A 24,266-nucleotide genomic window follows, 5' to 3' on the forward strand; every position below is an offset into this window, starting at 1 on the left:
GTCACCAGTTTTATCTATTTGATCAACACGACACAAACCTAGAAAATACACAAACGTGCATATTTACACAAACAAACTTTTCTTTGTTCTTTACCGATTTACGATAACCCCGAGAATGGGATTTAAACAAAGAGAATCGAATTATTAACCACTTACTAAGACACCACTTTACGGCGTTTCATTGTTTGTTACAAGAGAATGAGACTAGAAAGGCAATAGAAGCCTCTACCTTTGCATCCAGCCACTTACTTTGCTTTTTAATAATACTACAGAACTGCAGAATCGGAATTGCTACTACTCCTAAAAACACGAGCAGCTACTTTTGAAGTAAATTACCCTCACTTTCTGTTTAGTTTTGGAGAAGCTAACAATCTAAAGTTGTTTACCTTTTGGTTTTCTATTTAACTCCTCAATCGTTTTAGTTTGTTTCTTCTCATTGGTTGAATTTAATTCATTCTTAATATGCACACTAAGAAAAAAAAACTTTAAAGCTTTAAAACTTTAAATTTTAATTTTAATTTTTTCTTTTCCATTGTTGCAATTGTGTTTCGCAGTTGTCGCAGATTACCGCCAGTGTTAGGTAAATTCGATACACAAATAAGAGAGAGCAACACAAACAAATGGAACTTGGGAATACAATTCAACATTAAAAGGATTAAGGAATACAAAGCCAGGTAATCTAGAAGATCAGAAACAAGAAATAAAATTCAAAGAAAGTAAGCAAGATGCACGACTACAACCTCAGCTCACTTTTTTTTTTTTTATTCTTTTCTTGTACTGGCTAAAGTTTTGTTAGAAAAGTATGGGCTAGTTATAATTTAACTTTCCTTTACAGACGTGACTACAATATATTACATTAAATTAACAATTCCTTGTACAACTACAACCTCAGTATTCTACACAAAACTTATCTGCTTAATTTGTGTCCAATTGGGGGACATACCGGTCTAAAAATTCTGCACTATTTTAGTGTCCGTTTTAGCTTCCTTTTATTCTTCCACTTTAGTGTCATTTTATAATTTTTTTACTGGTCACAATTTTTCTTTTCTTCCTTCTATTGTTATATCTTGTGCTACGATACAGTTAAGCTTTGTTTATTGTTTAAAGGGCATAAATTTTCGTTTAATCTTGTTTTGTTACTTTCATCGGGGGTGTTTTGGGTAAAGGAATGAAGGTGGCTTTAATCTCTTGTGAAATTCTCATTTTGCTCTTGTTTCCAATTCGGAGATGGAAGGGTTTTGGTTCTGTTTCTTCTCTAACCAATTTATTTGATCCGATACTGCCAAGCTTTTGGGCATATAAGCCCGCCAGATTTATGCTTTTTCATAAGAAAATGGCCGACTGCTCCATTTTCACCTTTGTTTTAGTTGCCGTTTTTGGATATTCAATTTCCCAATTGGGAGGGTACTATGTGAGAATCGCCAAACCCTCTGAATCTTTGGCCCATCTTTTGGTTACAAAGTAAAAGGGCAGGGGTTATATTGGTCAGTCAATAATTCCCAAACTGGAAGAACCGGTTACCAAGAGTCAACAACCGAAAGCAGGTGAGAAAGAGCTATACTACGACACAGATTTTACAATTCCAAGTTCGGAAACAACCCATATGTTCCTTGGCTCTTTTGAAAAGTTCCAGAACACTGCTACAAAAATAGTTTTAGACATAAGGCTTTTTATTTTGTTTACAATTTTTTGCACAACTCTGATGTACATCTAAAAACTCAAATAGATTCAATTGACTTTTTTACGATGAAACCAAATGTATAAATACACAAGATATTTTCTTAGCTTCTTCTTCCATCAATTATTTTCTTTCTCCATATTCACCGAAACGATAATATTTTATTACACTTCACTCGTTAATTAATCAAATCTTAAACAATGACTACTACCAATCAATGGGCTACTTATCCAAGTATCGCCAAGACTGCTTCAATTAATGGTTTTGCTGACAGCATCTACGACCTTGTTCCATCTTGTGCTCAAGACTGTTTGAAAGAAAGTACCGGTTCAACCCCATGTCCATACTGGGATGCTGGATGTTTGTGTGTTATGCCACAATTTGCTGGTGCCATTGGCGACTGTGTTGCTCAAAACTGTCAGGGTTCTCAAGTTGTTTCATTTGAGTCATTGGCCACTTCAATTTGTTCATCAGCTGGTGTTTGGGAGCCATACTTTATGGTCCCAGCTTCAGTTTCTACTGCTTTGAGCACCGCTGCTGCCGCTAATGCTGAAACCACTCCAGCATCAACTGCCGAAGAAGAAACTACTTCATCTACTGCTGCTGAAACCTCAGCCCCAGAAACCACTGCTCCAGAAACTTCCACTCAAGGTGAATCATCTGCTCCAGCCCAAACTTCTGCCCCAGAAACCACTTCTGTTCAAGCATCTTCTGCTGCTGCATCCCAAGGAGAACAGCAACAATCAAGTGCTGAATCCTCATCATCCGTCCCAGCAGAGGGCGGAAGTAGTGCAGGATCTTCAGCTTCAGCTTCTGTCTTGACTGCTAACGGTGCTGTCATCCCAGGTGTTGCTATGGGTGGTGTCATTGCTGCTTTGGCTGCTTTGATCTAGTTCATCTATTAGAGAGCTGGGAGTTCGCTTCTTTTACTTCTGACTAGTTGTTTAATTTTAATAATATAGCTCCTACTACGAAAGCATATCTATGTGATGTTTAGTTTAATAAAAGCTTCTGAGGTTCACTTTAATACTGATTGTAGTGACCAATTTTCAGTGGCCGAGAGGTAATCTTTGGTTGCAAAAACGAAGTAAAACAAATTTGATAAATTGGCCAACACTTGGCAAGACATGATTTAGATGCGCGTTTGTCTCAATGAATAAGGAAAATGTAAGGGCTACTACTGACACCTAAAAATTCAACAAATTTAACTACTATCTCGAAACCAAATTGTGGTCCGGCGATTTGATTTTCATTTTTCTTGATTTTTTTTTCTTTTTCTTTGCAAATTATTTTGTTTTGAAAATGGGGACAAAATAATTTTTTCAATATTATATTCGACACCTAAATCTTTGAATGCTTCGCCATACATCAGACTGATTTATCTGATTAGAATCTAATCAATTATTTTAACGATATGTTTTAGGTAGCCACCTAAACTTACATATGGCCAACTGGAATGAGTCAAGTAGCACACGCACCACCTGTCAAACGACATCACTTTAGGAAAACACAATAACAAGCGATTTTAAAGGTAAATATTATATTTTGCTCAATCTACCGAGGCTACGGATTAAGCTTTAAATTGATTCCACCAATTAGGCAATAAACTAAGAGAAAATGGAAATATCCAAGAACTTTTTCATATAAATAGTCGTTATATAATATTCAACATGTGAGTTTTGAGCTGTTTGAAGCCTTGAACTCAATTACTCAATTGAAGTACTCAGTAAACAAAGTATGAAGTCCACTTACTTTAAACCATTCTGCTATATTGGTATAAATAGGGGCTACTTTTCTCCTTTCCATCAAGTGCATTTAATTCCTGTCATCAAAGTTAACACCTTGTCGATCGCTTTTACCTACCAAAGTTTATTAATCTAAAAAATCAAACCGAAATGGACGCTCTTACTACAATCATTGACACTGAAGCTGAAAACCCATATGCTACTTTCCCAAGTGTCGCAAGAACTGCTTCAATCAATGGTTTCGCTGACAGAATCTACGATCAATTGCCAGAATGTGCTAAAGCTTGTATGTTTGAAAGTACTGGATCTACTCCTTGTCCATACTGGGATACTGGTTGTTTATGTGTCATGCCTCAATTCGGTGGTGCTATTGGTCAATGTGTAGCTGATAACTGTCAAGGTGATGCTATTGGTAGTGTTGAGTATTTGGCCACATCCATTTGTTCAAGTGCTGGTGTTTGGGATCCTTACTGGTTTATTCCAGAATCTGTTTCTGAAGCCTTAGCTTCCGCTGCAGCTGTTGTTGTTGAAGCTGAAACAACTGTTGCTTCCACTGAAGAAACTGCAGCCACCAATGAAGCTCAAGAAGGTTCATCAGTTGACACAGGTGCTGAACAACCAGTTGAAACTGGAGAAGCGGAAGAGGAACAAGTTACTGAAGAACAAGCTGAAGAGGAACAGTCTGGTGAAGAACAAGCCCCCGAAGAACAACCAGTTGAAACTGGTGCCCCCGAAGAGGAACAAGCCATTGAAGAGCAAGTTGGTGAAGAATCGACTACGGAAGGCGAAGCTGAAATCACTGAAGCTCCAAACGAGGAAGAAGGTGTTGCTAATGAAGAAGGAGAAGCAGAGGCCGGAGAAGAATTGTCCACTTCAATCGACGCTGGATCCAACGCCATTGGCGCTGAAGAAGCTTCCTCAATCGCATCCGAATTAGCAAACGGCGGTGTTGCCAAGGGTGTGGCTATGGGTGGTATTATTGCAGCTTTAGCCGCTTTAATTTAGGAGGATGTTACATCTCCCCTTACTTTGTTTCTGTTGTGTTTTTTTTTTTTTTCATATCTGAGTTTTATTTTCGGTCTAATATCCAAATAATGAGTGCTTTTCAGTGCTTTTGCTAAGAGCTTTGAAACACAAATTAAGCCAATATTCCTGCTATGTATCTAGTAATTAACATTTTATTCGGTTGTAGTTTTATCTTATATACTTTGTTCTCTCTTTGACGAGAGAAAGCTTCAATAAAATTAAATCACCAAAGAGGCGACAGTGAGGTTGTATCTAAATCTTTGTGCCAAACACGTTGGAAAAGAATAAGAATACCTCGTTCCTGGTTTGGAGAAAACAAAGAAGCCGTATTGGAATGGAATGTGATCTGCATTGCGGCCAATCCGTAAATGTTTACGAGTACAATTGATGAAAACAATGTAAAACTATCGTGTTGTCGTCTAAGTTTTTACAGACATAATGAAAATTTGCGATAATTCTAGTTGTCAGTTTTTTTATCTTTGAAAGCTTTTCTCCCTTCTAAATATAGATGGAAGGGTCAACAAAAGGTGTTTTACTAGAGAGTATATGCATGGTTTATGAGCATACACCTATGCGTATATATATCGCGTGTATTGCATAGCGCCTTTCGAAATGTATGGATATACCTTTCCCAATGAGGTTAAATTCTAGATCTCACAAATAAATAAAGATTCGCATCTTTTTTTTTGTTTTGTGTTAGAGTTGGCTTCTTCTGCATAATTATTGTTAAAATATGTATGTGTGGATGTACACGTATTTTTTCCATAACAAAGTAAGACGCGAAATTATTGAAATTACATCCACACATACATACTGTATGGAATAAACACCAAGACAAAAAATGATTCTTCTATGTACAAAACACAAGACCAAACCAAAGGGTCGAAAGATGAAGCATAATAATAACAACAACAACAACAACAACAACACAAGAAGACGCCAAATCTTACATATGTTCATACATTTACGCTCGATTGGGAAAGCAGCTACCATACCATCAAACAATTATCATTATCACACAATCTACTGAGAGCAAAATTCTGTCCTTTCATCAGAAAAAGAAATCCACATCATACACATCTTTCATCTTCACCATCTATCAACAACAACAACATTTAACACTATCACCTATTCACATCGTCGCATCATAGTCAGTCGTTACTCCCACCTAAATACAACACACACACACAAACACACACATAGACACACATAGACACACAGAGGAAGTAAACTCATACACCCCTTGTTAATACTCCACCACATGAGAATTAGAACAAGACAATGCTACAACTCTTGCTACTAAGACTACTACTTCTACAGGTGATACACAATGTTTCAGCATCAATATACATGGGATTTCCCTTTGATGAGCAGCTTCCAAATGTAGGAAGAGTTGACGAGGATTATACATTCACTATGGCCAATTCTACCTATAAATCAAGCAGTAACGGAGAAATTACCTACCAAGTATCAAACCTACCCAGTTGGCTATCATTCGATTCTGGTTCAAGAACACTAACCGGTAAACCCAGTGAATCAGATGTTGGAGAATTTGATATTACAATCAAGGGCACTGATCAAAGTGATCAATCAACCTTGTCCAATAACTACACAATGATTGTGTCAAATGACACGGGATTACATGTCAATTCCGATACTAGTGTATTTCAACAATTGGCCCAATATGGTAATACTAATGGAGACGACGGATTAGTGGTTAAACCAGGAGACAAAATCAGTTTAAAGTTTAGTAAAGACACATTTGAAAGTTATTCGTCAAGCCAACGTTCAATCGTGGCGTACTACGGTAGATCAGCTGATCGGAGTTCATTGCCAAACTGGATTTCTTTTGATGGCGAAGAATTGACCTTTTCAGGTACCGTTCCTCATGTTACTTCGGAAAATGCTCCATCGTTTGAATATGGATTTAGCTTTATCGCAAGTGATTATTACGGTTATGCTGGTGCTTCAAGTGTTTTCAAAATTATCGTTGGTGGACATCAATTAGAAACAGATTTGAACAGCACGGTCAAGATTAATGGTACTTTTGGACAAGATGTTGACGAAGTGGTGCCCATCACGTCCCATGTTTACCTTGACGGACAATTGATTTCCAAGGATAACATATCTGAAGTTGATGCTGATGACTTACCATCTTATTTGTCATTTAATGATGCCGATTATACAATTACTGGAAATTTCCCAAACACTTCAACATTTGATAATTTTTCAATCACAGTCAGTGACACGTATGGAAACACTGTTGATTTACCTTATTCATTTAATGCAATAGGCTCCATTTTTACAATCAACTCACTAGATGATGTTAATGCCACCAAAGGTGAATGGTTCCAGTATCAAATAATGAATTCAATCTTCACCAATGCTAATGAAACTGAAGTGAATGTTAATTTTGATAAATCCAACTGGCTTTCTTACCATGACAGTAACAAAACATTGAACGGAATAACACCAAAAAGTTTTGACAGCTTAAAAGTCACAATCGAAGGTAAATTAGATTCTGAAGATGAGGAGAAAAGTTTCAGCATAAAGGGGGTTAACGAACATATCACGTCCAGCTCATCAAGCTCAACTTCAACTTCAACGTCAATGTCTTCTGGAACAGCAGGGGCAGCAACAGCTTCTGCTACTGATGATTCAAGCAACAGTAATTCCGCTTCGGGTGCATCACACAACTCTAACAAGAACCGAGATTTAGCCATTGGACTTGGTGTTGGTATTCCAGTATTTGTCATTTTAGTTGCTGCGTTTATCATATTCTGTTGTTGCTACAAGAGAAGAAATAGCAAACAAGAATCAGATGACGAAAAGGGAACAGTCACATCAGCGACAACACAAGTGCCAGGTTCGACTTCAAGTGGTGGCAAAGCAGCCGCAGCTGCAGGTGCAGGCGCAGCAACGGGAGCTATGTCAACTTTCCCTATGGATCCAAAGAATGAGTCGCAAGTCAATTTAATGAAATTGGAGGGAGTTTCTGCCAATTCCTCATCGTCATCCTTAACCCACGTCGATACAAATGAATCATTTTATGATACTCAGGAACAACCAGTACTGAAAAGTTGGCGAGCAAACCTCGTCTCTGATGATAAAGCAGTTATCACACCAGCAAATTTGACAAGAAACAGTGACGCTTCATTATCGACCGTTAATACCGAACAATTGTTTTCCGTACGATTAGTTGAAGACCATTCACAACGTGACTCAGAAATTTCGTCTGCAAAAAATGCATTCATGAGTAATAATTCACTAAATGCCTTACTTCAACGGGATAATTCGTCACAAAATATTCAACGTTTGGATTCGGATGGAAATATTGTCGAGTATGACACATTGGCTCCAACATCATCACCAGAACGAATGCCAAATAGATTGCCTCACTCAACATCACAATTGGATATTGTCCCCGAGGAGAACTCTAGAGATATGTCAAATAGAGAGGATACTACGGGATCAATTGGCAATTTGTTACATAAATTTGATCGATCATCCTCGGGATCCTCCTCTGAAGACAATAATGACAACTCATCGCCCTCACCATCGCCCTCACCATCACCACAACCGCCTTTCACCATGGGACAATCGCAATCACCTACATTTTTATTTGAATTCAATAAACCCGAATTAAAATCACCACAATCGGATAATTTTCTTCTTAATGACCCCCAACAAATGACCAATAACCAGAATACCGCAAATAACAGCTACTTATCACCAACATCATCGCCTACTCGTCAAAGACATTTACTTTCAACTCAAACGCAAAACAACAACCAAAACCCTCATCAGTCAATCCTCACCCTCGATTCAATATCATCAGAGAAGTTCATTTACGATGGTAGATTGCGCCCTGTTGACAGTTTATCACCGGTGAAGAATTTATGTACCAGAACCAGCTCCGGTTCGTTATTAAGTGGTGGAAATGCCACCGCCACTGGCAATGATCGTGAAAATGGAGGTGCAACATTGGTTGATTTTACAAGAAAGGCAAGTTTGAGAGACTCGTCTTATGAGCCCGACCATACTCACCGTGAAGAGTCTGCCACTTTGCATCATGATGATAGTGATTAGAATCAAGGTACAAATGGTTTAATGGATGGTGTTTTAATGTTTACTGTTTGATTTATTCGCATTTTGATTGATATTTTGGGTGCCAGATTGCTAGGTTGCCAGGATGCCGTTTGATCTATGTTTTTGTTTGACTTTTTGTTTTTGATTGTCTTTTTTATGGGAGTTAAGACGTTTAAGTTTTTGTTGTTTGTTTTGTAATATTATCATATCAATCCTTTTATTTTAGTTCAATAGTTTCCAGCTTAGTTGTACATTATTATTTTATATTGAAATAATCAATACATGTACCGAATACGAAAACAGAAAAAGATAGCTGTATACCTTGGGCGAAGATTATCTGCTTTTACAACAGTGTTCTTTGGTTTTGCGTTTTGCAACCGACAAAGGTTTCTGTTCTAGATCTTTTTCTTTTTGTTGGGTAAACTTAAGCGAGCAGGCGACGGAGGAGAAAGTGAAAGGATAATCAAAAATAAAAAGGCTCTGATTGAAGATGGTTTCGCTTAGATGGACTAGTCTCTCGGATGCTAGTTATGTGTTACAGTGGAACCCACATGGACTTTGTTTCAAGATAAATGGTAGGTTGTTGGGGTATGAGTTTGTTGTGCAACAGATCGGACTACTATTTTACGAGAGGAGATAGATAAGGGTGATAATAACACAGCCATTGGGTATGCAAATAAAGACGACGGTGGGGGGTGGGAGAGGGCAACGTGTATATCAACTATTTACTCAACATTTTTGACGACATAAATGTAACAAATATGTGATAAATTTTGTTGGTGAAGCTTATTTTCAATTTTGCAGTCAATGAATGAGGAGCTTTCTGTTCTACCCCTCTTTTCTGAGTCCTCGGAGATTGCAGTAACTAATATTTTGATTTTGTTCTCGCCTTTCCTGTACACCCGGGAGACGGCCGTTTTGTATTGAAATACACGACCTTCTTACAAAACACGGAATTGGATGCATCGTATAAAACCCAGCAACCACATTTGGCAGATATAAAATAACGTAACTTAGCACCTGATTCCACAAGGAGTATAAACATCAATTGTCATTTTCTTCAAAAAAACTGTTTCTACTCCTACCACGCCAATTGAAAAGATGATTAGGTCTGTACGCATTGCTCGCCCTTATATTAAGCACTTTCCAGCAGTGAGAGCTTCAATTGGGCTACATCTTAGATTCAATTCCCAAGCTACCAAAACATCGAGTAGCAAACCCAATAATGCCAAATTCCACAAGCCTAAAGAACCTGGTGATGCCGAAGCTGGGTCTCAGGAGCCTTCCGAGGCTGCCGATGCTGCTGCTACTATATTGGCTGAATTGAGGGATAAACAAATCAACCCCAAAAAAGCCACTTGGCTTGAAGCATTGACGGAACAGGAGAAGTTCCAAGCAGAAGGTAAACGTATAGATTCGTTTGTTTACAACAACCCAGTGACTGACAAAGTTGGTGAAAAGACAAGAGCTGATTCGTTTTCATATTTGCTTTTGCCATTCAAGGATGATCAATGGCTATGTGATGCATACATCAATGCTTTTGGTAGATTACGTGCCGGTCAATTATTTCAGGATTTGGATGCATTAGCCGGGAGGATTGCTTATAGACACTGTTCACCAGCAGAGCCAGTCAATGTTACTGCCAGCGTTGATCGTATTTATATGGTGAAAAAGGTTGATGAGATTAGTAAATTTAATTTCGTTTTAGCTGGATCTGTTAGTTGGACTGGTAGGTCAAGTATGGAAATTACTGTCAAGGGGTATGCATTTGAACATGACATCAAGGAAGAAGATATAAAGATTGACACGTTGCCTTCTTCTAATGTGTTTTTAACTGCTAATTTTACATTTGTTGCTCGTAATCCAATCACTCATAAATCATTCCCCATTAATCGTTTGTTGCCAATAACTGAACAAGACTGGGTTGACTACAAAAGAGCTGAAAGTCATAATGCCAAAAAGAAGTTAGAAGCAAAGAAAATGCATATTATTGAACCTACTGCTGAGGAATCAAAAGTGATTTATAACATGTGGAGAGCTACACAATCGAGTGAAAATGTTGATAAAGTCAATTCAGCTAACGCAATATCGTTTATGAAGGATACTAAACAGACATCAACTTTGTTTATGCAGCCACAATACCGTAATCGTCACTCATATATGATATTTGGTGGGTATTTATTACGCCAATCATTTGAATTGGCTTATTGTACCGCTGCAAGTTTCTCATTAGCTGGACCAAGATTTGTTAGTTTGGATTCAACTAATTTCAAGAGTCCTGTACCAGTGGGATCGGTTTTATCAATGTACTCGTCAGTGTCGTACACTGAACACTTGCATGATTCGACTGAAACAACAGAGATTGTTAAAGAGAATGCGCCATTTACTTTCCAATTGCCAGCAATGAACAAGATCAGCTCTAATCCTGATGCATTTTTATCGGAACCAGGTACAGTTGTCCAAGTTAAAGTCGACACTTTTATCCAACATTTGAACTCGAATAAAAAGAAAGAAGCAGGAACGTTTATCTATTCATTCTTTGTTCCTAAAGAGACCGTTAGTAAGGTAGAAGGATCGGAAACTCATGTGGGATATTGTTCAGTTGTGCCACAAACTTACTCCGAAATGATGACTTATATTTCTGGTAGAAGAAGAGCTCATGACACTGCGCAGTATGTGGAGACTTTGCCCAAGGCAGAGACTTAGTTTTTAGCAGATAATTCTGTAAAGACGTAAGAATTAATATATAACATTCGATCGATATTGAAACTAGAAGTAAAAATGTAGTAGAAGAATCGCGTATACATTTAAGAACCTAAGCAATGAAATTGTATAAACACCCCAAAACTTTCAACCTGTTTGTTGTTTGTGGTTGGGTTTGTTGTTTCGGACTTTAATCTCCTTTCGTGTCTCATCGGGCACAAAATAATTTAAAATTGTTCGGGACTGTATATAAATACTCCGGACAAATGACGCCCATAGTTTTATTTTCCTACACACTTGGCCCTGTAAAGAGAAGTTTAGCCATCAATAGGGTGAATAGACGATAGACCAAGTACGTGATCTGCCAAGAGAGAGAGAGAGAGAGGGAGGACATAAGCTAGGTTAATGATGTTTCTACATGTAACTCAATTGGTGTAAATCAAAAATATGTACGAATTGAAAATGGCTCTCTTTGTGTTTGTTGAGAGAGACTTTTTTTAGAACTCTCTGTCTGTAGTATGTCTCTGTCTCTCTCTCTAAACAAAACAAAAAAAAAAAACATCAAAACCCAAAATCCCAATAAAAAAAAACGCAATTGAATATTTTACCATCTGAATTTTCACCATCATCAACCAGTATCCCCAATTACATATTCTACACATCAACCAACTTAACCAGCTATGGCTCCAATAACATCTTCAGTCGCAAAGACTGCTCAATTAGCTGCACAGGCTGTCAAATACAACAAAACTCCCATTCACAAGTTGGGTCAAGCGCAAGCAATGAGAATGCAATTCAACAACAACACCTCAAATATACTCACTTCAACCCGTAACAACAATTCCAAATCTGTCCAACAAGAAATGACTATAAGAGACGCCTTAAACTCCGGTTTAGCCGAAGAATTGGATCGTGATGACGATGTGTTTTTAATGGGTGAGGAAGTTGGTCAATACAATGGTGCTTATAAAGTAAGTAAAGGTTTATTAGATAGATTTGGTGAAAGAAGAGTCATTGATACTCCAATCACAGAAATGGGTTTCACTGGATTAGCTGTTGGTGCTGCTTTCCATGGATTGAAACCAGTATTGGAATTTATGACATTCAATTTCGCCATGCAAGCCATTGATCAAATCATCAATTCTGCTGCCAAGACCCATTACATGAGTGGTGGTATCCAACCCTGTAACATTACATTCAGGGGTCCAAATGGTGCTGCTGCTGGTGTTGCTGCCCAACATTCCCAAGATTACGCAGCTTGGTATGGTTCAATTCCAGGTTTGAAAGTTTTGTCGCCATATTCGGCAGAAGATTACAAAGGTTTGATTAAGGCTTCTATTAGAGATCCAAACCCAGTGGTATTTTTGGAAAATGAAATTGCATACGGTGAATCATTCCCAGTTAGTGAAGAAGTACTTTCATCGGACTTCTTGTTACCAATTGGTAAAGCCAAGGTTGAAAGAGAAGGTACTGATATCACTCTTGTTGGACACTCCAGAGCAGTCAAGTTTGCTATGGAAGCTGCCGAGAAGTTGAAGCAAGATTACGATGTTAGTGCCGAAGTCATCAACTTGAGATCGATTAAACCATTGGATGTACCAACCATTATTGAATCCTTGAAAAAGACCAACCATTTGGTCACTGTTGAAAATGGTTTCCCTGCATTTGGTGTTGGATCAGAAATCTGTGCTCAAATTATGGAAAGCGAAGGTTTTGATTATTTGGATGCTCCTGTTGAAAGAGTCACCGGTTGTGAAGTCCCAACTCCATATGCTAAGGAATTGGAAGACTTTGCATTCCCAGATACTGAAACTATTATGAGAGCTTCAAGAAAAGTTTTGGGTTTATAAAGGATGGCGGCACATATTGAAGCAAAGTATAAAATGTGTATAATATGAAAAGACATCAGAATACTAAGTAAACAGCTTGTGGAAGTTTAGTAACAAATTGTGTAAAGAAACAGTACTAGAAGGAATGAAAGTGCAAGGCTTTTGGGCTATTGTTTCTGTAGAGAATGGCTTTTCGCAAGGCTGGATTCGATAAACTCCTTTGTTCCGCGTTTCAGCATTTCAGCGTTTTCCGTTCAATTTTTTTTTCTCTCCAAAGGACACCTCAAAACAACAGTTGGCTTTATCAATTAACTTCTCCTCCACCCCCCTCACGTCAATCGTTTATGATACTCGAGTAATATCTTGCTATGTCTGAAAAACTGAGCTATCCATTGCAACTTGATGGCTCACTTGAAAATACCCTCAATTATCGCCATGCCGCATTTGAAGAGGAGAATGATGGATTATTACCAGTATCTAATCAAGACATCAAACTAAAACCACTTAAAACGCCGAAAAAGTCTCTCCAACCATCGCAGTCACAACCGCTAGCTCCGCGTGATAGGAAGGCATTCTTGATACTTGTTCTATTATACTTACTACAGGGTGTGCCTGTTGGATTGGCATTTGGCTCAATACCATTTATTTTGAAAAGCAAATTGACATACTCGGAAGTAGGCATTTTTTCACTAGCAGCATATCCATATTCATTAAAATTACTATGGTCACCTTTTGTTGATTCAATGTATTCGAAAAAATTTGGTAGAAGAAAATCATGGATTGTGCCGATTCAAACCATATCAGCAATTATTTTGATGTATTTGGGGTATATTATTGATTCATTAGTTGACTCCCCAAAGCAACATTTGAATACGATTACATTTTATTTCTTTGTCCTTGTTTTGTGCTGTGCTACTCAAGATATAGCTGTTGACGGATGGGCGCTTACTTGCTTATCGCCAGAAAGTTTATCATATGCATCAACGGCACAGACAGTTGGTATAAATTGTGGATATTTCTCCAGTTTTACCATTTTCTTAGCATTAAGCTCGCCCGATTTCGCCAACAAGTATCTACGTAAAGTTCCACAAAGTCAAGGATTATTCACATTGGGCCAATATTTGACTTTCTGGGGATGGATGTATTTGATCATCACGGGAATAGTTTTGCTAGTGCCCGAAGATCCACCCCATTTGGTGGATATAAATCGAGACAGAATGGCAAAGGAGAAAGGAGTCCATAATACTAATAAATGGATACAGTTACGACAAGTGTTTGAATCAATGTACGAAGTGTTGAAACTACCCAATGTACAAACCTTTGTTGTTATTTTATTGTTGGCGAAACTAGGGTTTCAAGCAAATGAAGCAGGAACAAATTTAAAGTTGTTGGAAAAGGGCCTCTCCAAGGAAGACTTGTCAATTACTGTACTTATCGATTTCCCGTTTGAAATGATTTTTGGATATTATGCAGGACGTTGGTCAACAGGGAAGGCACCTTTGAGACCATGGCTCTGGGGATTCATTGGTAGGCTTGTTGCTGCTTCATTAGCACAATTGATTGTATATTTCTTCCCCCTGGATGGCCAAGTGACCAAAACGTATTTCTTGATGATTATATTACAGCATTTACTTGGATCGTTTATGTCAACGATTCAATTTGTTTCCCTTTGTGCATTCCACACCAAGATTGCTGATCCAGCAATTGGTGGTACTTACATGACGACATTGAATACATTATCAAACTATGGTGGGACTTGGCCGCGAATTTTTATATATTTCTTAATTGACAAGATTACATTGGCCAGATGTGATTTAGATGCAGGTCGTCATATTATGATCAAGTCAGAAGAAGAAAGAGAACAATGCACCCATGCTAGGGGTAGACTAGTCATGATTCGTGATGGATATCTATATACAAATGCATTGTGCATAACTTTGGGGATTCTTATTTTGCTTTGGGTTAAGAAGAAGGCAACTTATTTGCAAAGTTTACCCAATAGTGCATGGCGGGTGAAGAAAGAGTAACAATAGTTTATAATGAATAGTTTCAGGTGTAGCATTATCAACTTAGACTGATTTAGGCGTAGATTAACATTTATTTGATTTTTTTTGTCAACAGTAAATAACGCGTCAGGGGTTTGAAGAACTTCACAACCAAGGGGGAGTTAACCATGAAATGGTGCTAACAAACAACATAGAACAACAACCACATTCGCGTCAAGACACACTCACGTCATCTATTCCTACATTGGATGAGCTCTTGTTCAATTCTACATCTGTGAATGATAGTATCCTTGACTTCCAATCTGCGCCTAGTTGTCATGGCATGTACATCGTGATTTCATCATTAATTGTATCTAATTTGAACCAGAATAAGCCAGTTGCTATAATAGATACGCTAAACAAGTTCCCATTTCATTTAATCAAGAGCCATCCTCAGTTCAAACCAGAGTTCAAGTCAAAAATTACCCATTATGTATGTGATTCATTTGCTAAATTATATTCACTAATATCAACAAAATCAAACTTTGCTAATGATTCATTTATTATTGTCAACGAGTTTCACAGTCTATTAGAGTTTTACAAGCTCGAAATGACCATGTCTTATGAGGAAACCATTCTTAAGAACTATATCGACAACAACTCAACATTGATCAATAATAAAACCAACCGAGCCAATGACCCAATAACCAAAATTCCACCGTCATCAGACCTACTTAAAGTTAGCCCCATTTCCAAATATGAATCTCATGTTAATTTGTTGTTTCGCAATCTCAATAGCATTCGCACTGGTTCAAACGTAATGATATATCTACTAGGTTACCTTGAAACCAAATATCGACCATATAAGATAAGTAATAACGTTGATGCATCTCAACTATCCTATAGCGAAAAGGGAAGAATCATACTATCACCAAGTACAACCCACAAGACATGTACTACCAAGCTTCTATTTTATCTAGACTGGTATCATAAAACACCCCATTTTTTCAGAAACTACCCTATCGATGACACGCGTCAAGTTACAATCAACCAAGCAATGCTTAAATTGATTAATGCCGTAAAAGTGGAGGTTAAATCAGAAAAACTTAGTCCCATTTATTTCGATATTGATGATGAATTCTATTATGATAATGAAGAAGAATTCAATGGGGAACATAAAATCAGAGACTTATCAGAAACTGTGGCTGAAAGCTATCCAGTTATTTCATCATCGCCCAATGTCGATGCATCCATAATTCACGTCACTAGCAACGATTTAGGAAACACCAGCAGCTCTAATGATTTTGAAGCGGTTGCAAGCGAAGTGATTGAAGAATCAGAGGAAGAGATTGCAATTCTGTATGCAAGCGCTACCAATTCCACTAATGGTATCGCATCTGCTTAAAAGCTCATCTCGTAAAAAAAATGGAAAATAAAACATCACACGTACTCCTTCAAGCTTTATCATCAAAGATACACTCTAAAACATGGCTACAGTAGTACCGCCACCATCGAAAAAGCAAAAAAGAGAAGCTCAGCAAGTGAGGGAAGTGAATCTTGTCCCCGATGACGTACCTAATGTGCTAATCAAGTTTCAAGCTTCGGATACTGGAGAATCAACTGGTGGATCAATTCGGGTGCCAGGAGGTATCACAGAGAAACAATTGGAAGAATTACTTAACAACTTAAGAGGCGAGAGTGACGACCCTGTACCGTATACTTTCTCGCTATTACATGAAGAAGAGGGGAACAAATTGGTCGATATTAGAAATAATTTATACGAATCGGTGTTGAAGCCAGGTATAAAGACAACCGAAGATTTTCTCACCTTATTATACACACCAAGAGCTGTTTTTAAAGTTAAGCCAGTGACTCGATCAAGTGCAGCCATTGCAGGTCATGGATCTACCATTTTATGTTGTACTTTTGCTCCAAATGATTCGGGGCGCATGTGTACTGGTGCTGGAGATTCGACGGCACGGATATGGGATTGTAATACTTCTACTCCAATGCATACTTTACTGGGACACACAAATTGGGTTCTCTGTGTTGCCTACTCGCCAGATGGAACCATGATTGCCACGGGTTCGATGGATAACACTATAAGGCTATGGGAAGCCAGTACTGGAAAGCCTATTGGAAAACCATTGGTTGGGCATTCAAAATGGGTCAGTTCTTTGAGCTGGGAACCTTTGCATCTTGTTGCTTCTGATGTGCAACCTCGATTAGCATCAAGCTCGAAAGATGGATCGGTTAAAATATGGAATACTACATCACGAACATGCGAGCTTACAATGAGTGGACACACAAACTCCGTATCTTGTGTTAAATGGTCAGGATCAAATATTGTATATAGTGCTTCACACGACAAGACGATAAAAGCATGGGATATTTCTGCTGGTGGAAAGTGCGTACAGACTTTAAAGAGCCATGCTCATTGGGTCAACCATCTATCATTGTCGACTGATTATGTGTTGAGAAAAGGTGGATTTGACCACACGTCAACCAAGTCATCAAAGTACACTCCTGAAGAGTTGCGCAAAAGAGCCAAAGAACAATACGAAAAAACTGCCAAATTGAATGGTGTAATCAGTGAGAGGTTAGTGACTGCCAGTGATGACTTTACAATGTTCTTTTGGGAACCACTCAAGTCGTCCAAACCAGTGTGCAGAATGACGGGGCATCAGAAATTAGTCAACCATGTTAGTTTTTCACCGGATGGAAGATATGTTGTCTCAAGCTCGTTTGATAATTCGATCAAATTGTGGGATGGTATTAGAGGAACATTTGTTACCACGTTACGAGGCCACGTTGCGCCAGTGTACCAAACTGCATGGTCGGCAGATAATAGGTTATTGGTTAGTTGTTCCAAAGACACCACGTTGAAAGTTTGGGATATTAGGACCAAGAAATTGAGTGTGGATCTTCCGGGACACGCTGATGAGGTGTATGCTGTCGATTGGAGTTTGGATGGTAAAAGAGTGGCTTCAGGTGGAAAGGATAAAATGGTTAGATTGTGGTCACACTAGTGGGTTTTTTACAATGTGTAGAAGTCTTGAAGTAATATAGCTCTGCATTAATCTTTCCATCTTCTCCTATAATTTACACACTTTTAAGTCATTTGGTTTGATTTTCTCGGCTTGGAAAAAAAGAAAAAAAAATGAAATTGTCAAGGGCAATGCCAGATCACCAAATCCGAACGAATTATTTTACTTATTTTTTGCTTTTTCCTGTTTTGGAGCAGCAACAGGAGATTATCATACAAAACAGAACAGACTAGTAGCAATCATGGCGATAGTAAAAAGAGGTGGTCGTACAAAGGCTAAGCAGCAACAGGCACCTGCAAAAGTGAATGGCCTGAGCGGAGGAGGAATTAAAAAGGCGGAATTTGACGTCACCAAGAAGAAGGAGGTTGGTGTGTCGGATTTGACGCTTTTGTCCAAGATAACCGATGAAGCAATCAACGAGAATTTACACAAGAGGTTTATGAATGACACGATATATACTTATATCGGTCATGTGTTGATTTCAGTCAATCCGTTTCGTGATCTTGGAATATACACTTTGGAGACGTTGAACAAGTACAAGGGAAGAAACAGGTTGGAAGTTCCGCCACATGTTTTCGCCATTGCCGAGTCTATGTATTACCATTTGAAGTCATATGGAGAAAACCAGTGTGTAATCATTTCTGGTGAATCAGGAGCAGGTAAAACCGAGGCAGCAAAGCAAATTATGCAATATATTGCCAATGTGTCGGTTGATACTGACAATGCCGAGATTTCAAAGATTAAGGATATGGTATTGGCCACAAATCCACTTTTGGAGTCATTTGGATGTGCCAAAACTTTGAGAAATAATAACTCTAGTAGACATGGTAAGTACCTTGAGATAAAATTTAGCGAAGGCAATTACCTGCCAGTGGCTGCTCATATCACAAACTATCTTTTGGAAAAGCAAAGAGTCGTTTCTCAAATAACTAATGAAAGGAATTTTCACATTTTTTACCAATTCACAAAACATTGTCCTCCTCAATATCAACAACAGTTTGGAATACAGGGCCCCGAGACTTATGTCTACACTTCTGCAGCTAAATGTATTACCGTAGATGGTATTGATGACGGAAAGGATTTTAAGGACACTTTAAACGCAATGAACATCATTGGTTTAACTCAAGCAGAGCAAGATAACATATTCAGAATGTTGGCCCTGATATTATGGATCGGTAACATTTCCTTTGTGGAAGATGAAAGTGGTAATGCAGCAATCCGTGATGACAGTGTGACCAATTTCGTTGCTTATCTCTTGGATGTTAACCCTGAAATACTAAAGAAAGCGCTTACCGAAAGGACTATAGAAACCTCGCATGGAATGAAGAGAGGATCCACATACCACGTTCCATTGAACATTGTGCAAGCCACTGCCGTGCGAGATGCTTTGGCAAAAGGTATCTACAACAACTTATTTGACTGGATTGTCGAAAGAGTGAATTTATCATTAGGTGGTAAGCAATATCAATCAAACAAATCGATTGGTATCCTTGATATTTATGGGTTTGAGATTTTCGAGCATAATTCGTTTGAACAAGTTTGTATCAACTATGTGAATGAGAAGTTGCAACAAATTTTCATTCAATTGACATTAAAGGCTGAGCAAGATGAGTATGTTCAGGAACAGATCAAATGGACTCCTATTGATTATTTCAACAATAAGGTTGTTTGTGATTTGATTGAAGCTACCAGGCCACAACCAGGGTTATTTGCAGCTTTGAATGATTCGATCAAGACTGCACATGCAGACTCAGAGGCTGCTGATCAAGTGTTTGCCCAAAGATTGAGTATGGTTGGTGCTAATAATCGTCATTTTGAAGATAGGAGGGGTAAATTCATCATCAAGCATTATGCAGGTGACGTTACATACGATGTGGCAGGAATGACTGATAAAAACAAAGATGGTATATTGCGCGATCTTTTGGAGTTATTGGGAACATCTTCGAACCCATTTGTCAATGAAACGTTGTTCCCACCAGATTTATTGAATGCTTTGATCGATACCAAGAAGAGACCGCCAACTGCATCAGACAAGATCAAGACCAGTGCAAATGCTTTGGTTGATACGTTGTCCCAGTGTACTCCTTCTTATATAAGAACCATTAAACCCAACCAAACTAAGAAGCCTCGCGATTATGACAACCAACAAGTGTTGCACCAAATAAAGTACTTGGGTCTTAAGGAGAACGTTCGTATTAGAAGAGCAGGATTTGCTTACCGTTCTACTTTCCAAAGATTTGTTCAAAGGTTCTATTTGTTGTCACCCGCCACAGGTTATGCTGGTGACTATATATGGCATGGCGATGATCTTACTGCTGTGAAGGAGATCTTGCGTTCGTGTCATATTCCTCAGTCTGAATACCAGCTTGGTACAACGAAAGTTTTTATAAAAACCCCGGAAACATTATTTGCTTTGGAAGATATGAGGGATAAGTATTGGCACAATATGGCCGCCAGAATCCAAAGAGCTTGGAGAAGATACATCAAACGCAAAGATGATGCTGCCAAAGTTATCCAAAACGCATGGAGAATGAAAACACATGGAAACCAATTTGAGCAATTACGAGACTATGGTAATGGCTTGTTGCAGGGTAGAAAAGAAAGAAGAAGACTATCCATGCTTGGATCACGTGCGTTCATGGGAGATTACTTAGGGTGCAACGATAAAAGTGGATATGGAAGATTTGTTGTTAATCAAACGGGAATCACTGATCGTGTGGTATTTTCTGGAAAGGGAGAAATATTGTTGTCGAAATTTGGAAGGTCTTCAAAGAGGTTGCCTCGTATTTTTATACTAAGCAAAACAAGTTTGTACGTCGTGGCTGAAGCTTTGGTAGAAAAGCGATTGCAATTGCAAAAGGAATATGTCATTCCTATCAACTCCATCAAGAATGTTGGGTTATCGACCAACCAGGACAATTGGGTTGCCATTTGTTTACACACCCCAACAGCCATGATTCCTGATCTTTTCATAAACTTGGATCTCAAAACTGAATTTATCACACACTTAAAAAAATTAAACCCTGGATTGTCAATCATTATTGGTCCAACTATACAGTATCAAAAGAAGCCTGGAAAGTATCACACAGTCAAATCCGTGGTTGGATCTGGACCACAGATTCCTCTCAGAAGTGATCTTTACAAATCAGGAACAATCACAGTCAACCAGGGTCTTCCAGCAAGTAGCAAGAATCCAAAACGTCCTAGGGCAGTCTCAGGAAAAGTTGACTATAGTAAATATTACAATAGGGGTACCAGAAACGGAACTTCTAGCTATCAATCAAGACCAGCAGCTACCAGACCAGCACAGCCTTCATATTCTCAACCCGCACCTGCACTCGCACAGCAACACTACCAACCTTCGGCACCGCAACCATCATCTCGTCCAGCTTCTCAACCAGCCACTCATTCAAGAAACCAATCACATGATGGTACTTCTTTGCAAGTGGCTGCAGCTCAAGCCGCTTTAGGTCAAGGAAGCGGCTTCAACAATAGAGCACAACCAGTCCAACCCACGTCTCCAAGGAGGCCAGTCGCTCCTTCAAAACCCGCCAAGAAAGCTGCTCCTCCACCACCAGTAAAGAAGGCGACGTCTCCTCAACCGAAAAGGAATGTTGCATCACCTCCACCGCCACCACCACCCCCAGCGTTATCGAAACCCAAGTTTCCTACTTACAAAGCCATGTATGATTATGATGGTTCGGTAGCGGGCTCCGTTGCATTGACCAAAGATACAATTTATTACGTGACTCAAATCAATGGCAAATGGGGATTGGTCAAGACGATGGACGAGTCTGAGGAGGGCTGGTCGCCAATTGATTACTTGCAAGAATGTTCACCAAATGCAAACAATGTCTACTCAAACGCTGGTGTATCAGTTCCTTCGAACCCAGTGAGTACTGCTAGCTCCAATACTAATACTACTCAAGCCACAACAGCACTGAGTGGTAGCTTGGGAAATGGGTTAGCCGATGCATTGAAAGCTAAAAAGACGGAAGAGACAACATTGGCAGGCTCGCTTGCTGATGCATTGAAGAAAAGACAAGGTGCTACCAGAGATGATAGTGATGTAGAGGATGCTGATGACGATGATTGGTAGGGTTATTGTAAACTCTATGTATATGTTTTGTAACTTTGACTAATGATAGAAGTATTTTTTTTTAAAAAGATAATGTAGTATTTTTTGAGAGAGGGGGGGTCGAGCCTACTCAGCAGTTCAAGTAATCATACACTCTATTAGAGAAAGATCATCTATAGTTCTAGTTTGAATTTTTTTGTAATGTCTATGTGGGAATGTCAAAAATTTTGATTTCCTTTTTATGCATTGTTGGCACACGAGAATGCACGATCAACAGTTCCATTTGCATAAGCCTCAACTGTTGAAGATATGGCTCCATAAAGACCACCCACACAAATAAAAAAGGCAACGCAGATGCAAAAGATTGACAAAACAACAGTGAATTTGTGGTGATGAAGTTCACCCCACGAGTGTTTTATCCAAGTAAGCGTCAGATCACGCTCGTGATGTTTGTGATGCCCAAGTTCGTACAATGTTAAACAAGCGGGGATGAAAAGGGTGAAGGAAGTACCAACCAACGCCCCAGTTAAAGCTACTAAATTGTTGAAGAAGGGGATTGCACCTGCAATGATAAAACCTGCAGCACTAACAATAGCTATCATTCCAAGCCAAGTAATCCAGTGAATTTTGGTGTTACTTTGCAAATGTTTGGTGCCCCTAAGAATACGTATAAGGGCGTATTTTGCCGCAAGGTGTGCAGTGAAAAACGAGGACCAGAATAAACCTGGAAGGGCGATACCATAGGCGATCTTTTTAAGCAAAACACCAGCGGAGCCTAGAGCAGGGGATGCAACGTATTGGCCAATTTTGGCGTAAATCATAATGGCAAGAACAATGTAGTTGAACATTACCAACGCTTGTCCCATAAGAAGTGACCTTCCATACTGCTTGGGGTCCCTCATTTCAGCCTGTATTGAAAAGAAAGATGCTGTTCCACATAATGAAAAAAATTGGATGGCAATAGCAGAGGCCACGGTATTGAATCGAGCACCGCTGGCTGCGACTCTAATCATTTTATTGATTGGCTCGCCCTCTGGTGCTGCAGCGGGCACTTTCTGAGTAAGACAAGCAATAGCAACAATCCACACAGCGAGAAGAATGCTTGACATGGCAAAGTATCCCATGAAGGACAACACTCTCATGGTTCTAATTGAGGCACCAAGAATGAACGAGACCACTGCACCGACAACCACCCAAATGACAGTGCACACGGCATGTTCTGTGATTGAATTGAACGCGATGGAAATGGTGAGCAAAGCTGAACCATAGCAAAGAGTGTAAAAGAGCCAAAACCCCCAGCCCATTACTTCACGTGCCACACTACCAAACAACATGTACGCGGCATCGTCGATACAGTAAATATGTGGGTGTTTATTTCGAAACTTGCCAATGATGAGACCAGTGTATGTACTCAACAAACACAAACAGGTGAGTGAAAGCAAACCTGGCAAAAAGCCTAAAGCATTCAAAGTGCTAGGCAAACCAAGTACTCCTAATCCCAATTGAGATTTTGCAATCAAAATTGCTGCTCCATACATACCAACACCGCGAAAGTTTGGGCCCTCTTTGGACACCTCAAAAACTTGACTATTCTCTGTTTTGGCCAAGGATTCGGCGTCTAAGTTGTCTTCAGAGGAAGATGACTCTTTGTTCTGTTGACCATGGTTTGCAATTTCTTTTGTATCAGATGCAAAAATTTTAGTGCTGGCAGGCTCATTTGAGGTCATTTTTGGACGAAAGGAGTTGAAGGTGGCATATAATTCAGAAAATAAATACAAGGACAGACAGGAATATTTAAACTCAACATCAGGCCAAGATGGTGGGAGGAGAATAATATCCTGGAACCGCCGAGAAGATGGAGACAAAGAGTATACAGAGTATTTTTTTTGCATAAACATACATATCAAAAGGGAATTTTTTATTTATTCAAATAATACCAAGAAAACTTTTCAGAGCTTGGAAATGATGTATAATTCGAAGTTAGATGATAACCTGCTCAACTGATAATTTCGACCGATTTCAGGTATGATCACAAGACATAATATCTTATATATACGAAAGAAATGCATGGCGGATCTGTATTTTT

At 38.9% G+C, this 24,266-nt stretch overlaps 9 protein-coding genes across 9 annotated transcripts; 8 read left to right on the forward strand and 1 right to left on the reverse strand. All coding sequences in view use genetic code 12, as the record gives it.

Moving 5' to 3' along the window:
• Positions 1-1,878: 1,878 nt before the first annotated feature.
• Positions 1,879-2,571, forward strand: CANMA_000415 (CFEM domain-containing protein; the record flags this gene model as incomplete). Its single annotated transcript, XM_051816390.1, has 1 exon — positions 1,879-2,571. The coding sequence occupies one exon, from the start codon at positions 1,879-1,881 to the stop codon at positions 2,569-2,571; it is 693 nt and encodes a 230-aa protein (XP_051673932.1).
• A 1,002-nt stretch (positions 2,572-3,573) lies between these two features.
• Positions 3,574-4,428, forward strand: CANMA_000416 (CFEM domain-containing protein; the record flags this gene model as incomplete). Its single annotated transcript, XM_051816401.1, has 1 exon — positions 3,574-4,428. One exon carries the CDS (start codon positions 3,574-3,576, stop codon positions 4,426-4,428), a length of 855 nt encoding a protein of 284 aa, XP_051673933.1.
• A 1,371-nt stretch (positions 4,429-5,799) lies between these two features.
• AXL2 (Axl2p) lies at positions 5,800-8,538 on the forward strand (the record flags this gene model as incomplete). The annotated part of the gene is made up of 1 exon (XM_051816412.1): positions 5,800-8,538. One exon carries the CDS (start codon positions 5,800-5,802, stop codon positions 8,536-8,538), a length of 2,739 nt encoding a protein of 912 aa, XP_051673934.1.
• A 1,101-nt stretch (positions 8,539-9,639) lies between these two features.
• On the forward strand, positions 9,640-11,244 carry CANMA_000418 (uncharacterized protein; the record flags this gene model as incomplete). Its single annotated transcript, XM_051816423.1, has 1 exon — positions 9,640-11,244. The coding sequence occupies one exon, from the start codon at positions 9,640-9,642 to the stop codon at positions 11,242-11,244; it is 1,605 nt and encodes a 534-aa protein (XP_051673935.1).
• A 677-nt stretch (positions 11,245-11,921) lies between these two features.
• On the forward strand, positions 11,922-13,091 carry PDB1 (pyruvate dehydrogenase (acetyl-transferring) subunit E1 beta; the record flags this gene model as incomplete). The annotated part of the gene is made up of 1 exon (XM_051816434.1): positions 11,922-13,091. The coding sequence occupies one exon, from the start codon at positions 11,922-11,924 to the stop codon at positions 13,089-13,091; it is 1,170 nt and encodes a 389-aa protein (XP_051673936.1).
• Positions 13,092-13,438: 347 nt separating this feature from the next.
• Positions 13,439-16,460, forward strand: CANMA_000420 (uncharacterized protein; the record flags this gene model as incomplete). The annotated part of the gene is made up of 2 exons (XM_051816446.1): positions 13,439-15,071; positions 15,271-16,460. The coding sequence occupies 2 exons, from the start codon at positions 13,439-13,441 to the stop codon at positions 16,458-16,460; spliced, it is 2,823 nt and encodes a 940-aa protein (XP_051673937.1).
• An 82-nt stretch (positions 16,461-16,542) lies between these two features.
• On the forward strand, positions 16,543-18,084 carry CANMA_000421 (uncharacterized protein; the record flags this gene model as incomplete). The annotated part of the gene is made up of 1 exon (XM_051816457.1): positions 16,543-18,084. The coding sequence occupies one exon, from the start codon at positions 16,543-16,545 to the stop codon at positions 18,082-18,084; it is 1,542 nt and encodes a 513-aa protein (XP_051673938.1).
• A 259-nt stretch (positions 18,085-18,343) lies between these two features.
• On the forward strand, positions 18,344-22,201 carry MYO5 (myosin 5; the record flags this gene model as incomplete). Its single annotated transcript, XM_051816468.1, has 1 exon — positions 18,344-22,201. One exon carries the CDS (start codon positions 18,344-18,346, stop codon positions 22,199-22,201), a length of 3,858 nt encoding a protein of 1,285 aa, XP_051673939.1.
• Positions 22,202-22,419: 218 nt separating this feature from the next.
• Positions 22,420-23,907, reverse strand: CANMA_000423 (uncharacterized protein; the record flags this gene model as incomplete). Its single annotated transcript, XM_051816479.1, has 1 exon — positions 22,420-23,907. The coding sequence occupies one exon, from the start codon at positions 23,905-23,907 to the stop codon at positions 22,420-22,422; it is 1,488 nt and encodes a 495-aa protein (XP_051673940.1).
• Between the last annotated feature and the right edge of the window lie 359 nt (positions 23,908-24,266).

Source organism: Candida margitis (genome assembly GCF_024628925.1).
Source record: "Candida margitis strain CBS 14175 chromosome Unknown scaffold14, whole genome shotgun sequence".
Taxonomy (NCBI): domain Eukaryota; kingdom Fungi; phylum Ascomycota; class Pichiomycetes; order Serinales; family Debaryomycetaceae; genus Lodderomyces; species Lodderomyces margitis.